Source organism: Chaetura pelagica, unplaced genomic scaffold (genome assembly GCF_000747805.2).
Source record: "Chaetura pelagica isolate M959 unplaced genomic scaffold, ChaPel_1.0 scaffold120, whole genome shotgun sequence".
Taxonomy (NCBI): Eukaryota; Metazoa; Chordata; class Aves; order Apodiformes; family Apodidae; genus Chaetura; species Chaetura pelagica.
This window is the reverse complement of record NW_009951952.1, coordinates 674,696-676,824: the sequence shown is the minus strand read 5'-3', so window position 1 is coordinate 676,824 and position 2,129 is coordinate 674,696. Positions and strand designations below refer to the sequence as shown.

At 48.1% G+C, this 2,129-nt stretch overlaps 1 protein-coding gene across 1 annotated transcript in view; it reads left to right on the top strand.

Moving 5' to 3' along the window:
• The window catches only part of CLSTN3 (calsyntenin 3), a 12,218-nt gene that overhangs the window by 4,427 nt on the left and 5,662 nt on the right, over window positions 1–2,129 (top strand). The window contains exons 7-9 of the mRNA XM_009998865.1: window positions 2–72; window positions 152–314; window positions 1,501–1,557. Coding sequence (XP_009997167.1) covers window positions 2–72; window positions 152–314; window positions 1,501–1,557 — 291 coding nt within the window. The remainder of the gene's footprint in view (window position 1; window positions 73–151; window positions 315–1,500; window positions 1,558–2,129) is intronic.

Below are 2,129 nucleotides of genomic sequence, written 5' to 3'. Positions count from 1 at the left end.
CGGATCTCTTTCCTCTACTGGCCGCTGCTGGAAAGCGCACGGCCGGTCAAGTTCCTCTGGAAGCTGGAGCAGGTGAGGAAGTGTTTGTCTCTTCCCCTGGACCTTTTCCCTTCCGCCCTTTGCTGATCCCTTCCTCTGCTGCCTGCCACAGGTCTGCGATGATGAGTGGCACCATTACGCCCTCAACCTGGAGTTCCCCACTGTCACGCTCTTCGTGGATGGTGTCTCCTACGACCCTGCCCTCATCCATGACAATGGCCTTATCCACCCGCCTCGGCAGGAGCCCTTGCTCATGATTGGAGCCTGCTGGACTGGTGAGTGACCCCTCGCTGCACAGTGGGAGCCCCATCCCTGGAAGTGTTCAAGGGCAGGTTGGATGGGGCTCTGAGCAACCTGGTCTAGTGGGAGGTGTCCCTGCCCATGCAGGGGGGTTGGTCTAGGTGGTGTTTAAGGCTCCTTCCAACCCAAACCATTCTGTGATTCAATGCTCTTCCCATACGAGACCCAGAAGAAATGAAAGAAACACCTCCCAGAACTATATGATGCAAACCACATTGCAGCCATCTTGCCTACTTGGCAGTAAAGCCAGTGTGGATCCTTCCTTCCCTACAGACCAGTACAAACCAGTAGGCCATGGTAATAATAGCTCAGGGACAAGTGCCATTGGCAGCTTCATGGACAACAGCAGTAGAATATGGGAGGGATAACTAGCTTTCAGGCAGAGGAGAGTTCAAACTCTGTGCCTCATTGAGGCACTAGCCTTTCTAGCAAAGCTTTTCACCAGAGAGCAGGCAGCATTCTTGGTGCTGCTGGTTGAATTGACAGGGATTTCTGTGTCTTGAGGGTCTCTATGAAGTCAACCCAGATTGTTCTGCAGAGGAATTGGGCTGGAGGACAAAGATCAGATTAGGAACATAGTTAAACTACTACCAAATGTGAAGACTGCATTTCCCAGGTCTTTCAGTTGTCCTTCAAGACTGAAGCAGGACAGAACTAAAGGAATTTGCCTGCTGCTTGCCTTCACTGTATCAGAAATTTCTAGCAAGACCAAATATTTACTGTAGTACTGCTTCTCCCAGCCCACAGCTCTCTGCTCTTTTGCAACAAATACCAATCAGCTTGGGATATCCTGCTGGAACCATCTGAGTTTCAAAGGGACGCTGGGAACATGATTTGTTCCAAACACAACTAGGACCGTGTTCCATAACTGGGAATCTGTTAATTCCAAGAATAAGTATCATTAGGAAGGAGAAAAAACAAAACAAAACACAACCCTATAACTTCTCCTTTGTATCAGTTATTTTTGGTACAGTCTTACCATCCCCTTAGTGGGAGGGACTCTTTCATCTCTGATGTGCTGTCTCTAGGGCTGAAGGGTGCAGTACTTGGCACATGACTCCAGAGCTGTTCCTTAGGACTGGCCGACACAGGCACTTGCCTGACCCCCTAAGTACCTTCTTCCAATGCCTTATTTCTTGTCTGAATGTTCTCCTTTTGCAGAGGAGAAAAACAAAGAGAAAATCAGAGGAAATGAGAACGCCACTGATACTGTACAAGGTAGGGAAAAGAAAGATGATTCTGCTCCCCTCTTGACCATGCATGACTTACTTCTTGCATGGAGCCTTCCTCATACAGCTCCCCAATCCTGTCCTGCCACCTCCCACCATCCTGGGAGGTACCCCTTATTTGGCAGATTGATCCTTGGTATCTGTGGAGCATGAAAAGGCTGGTAAGAGGACTATGGCCTGCTTTGAGAATGGAGTATGCTTTTCCTGTGGAGAAAGAATCCTTGTGTCTGGTCATTCCAGTTGGTCTCTGAAGAACACAATAGCCATTAGAGACATCATGAGATGTCACCTCATCCCTATCTATCTATACTATCTATAGTATAGTTTCTTTTAAAAGCCCTCACAGGAATCAGAGTGAGAAGGGGAGAAGAAACTGTTTCCACCTGGCATTCAGCAGTTTGGCAGAAACTTCTCTATGCTACCCATCATTCACTACAGTAGTCTTTCTGCTGCTCTGTTTCTCTCACTTCCCCCCATCTGGAATTAAAATATTGTCATCCCCTTCCATCAGCATCCCCTGTCTCTTTGTTGTCTTTCCCTTTCAATGTCCTGTGAACCGCT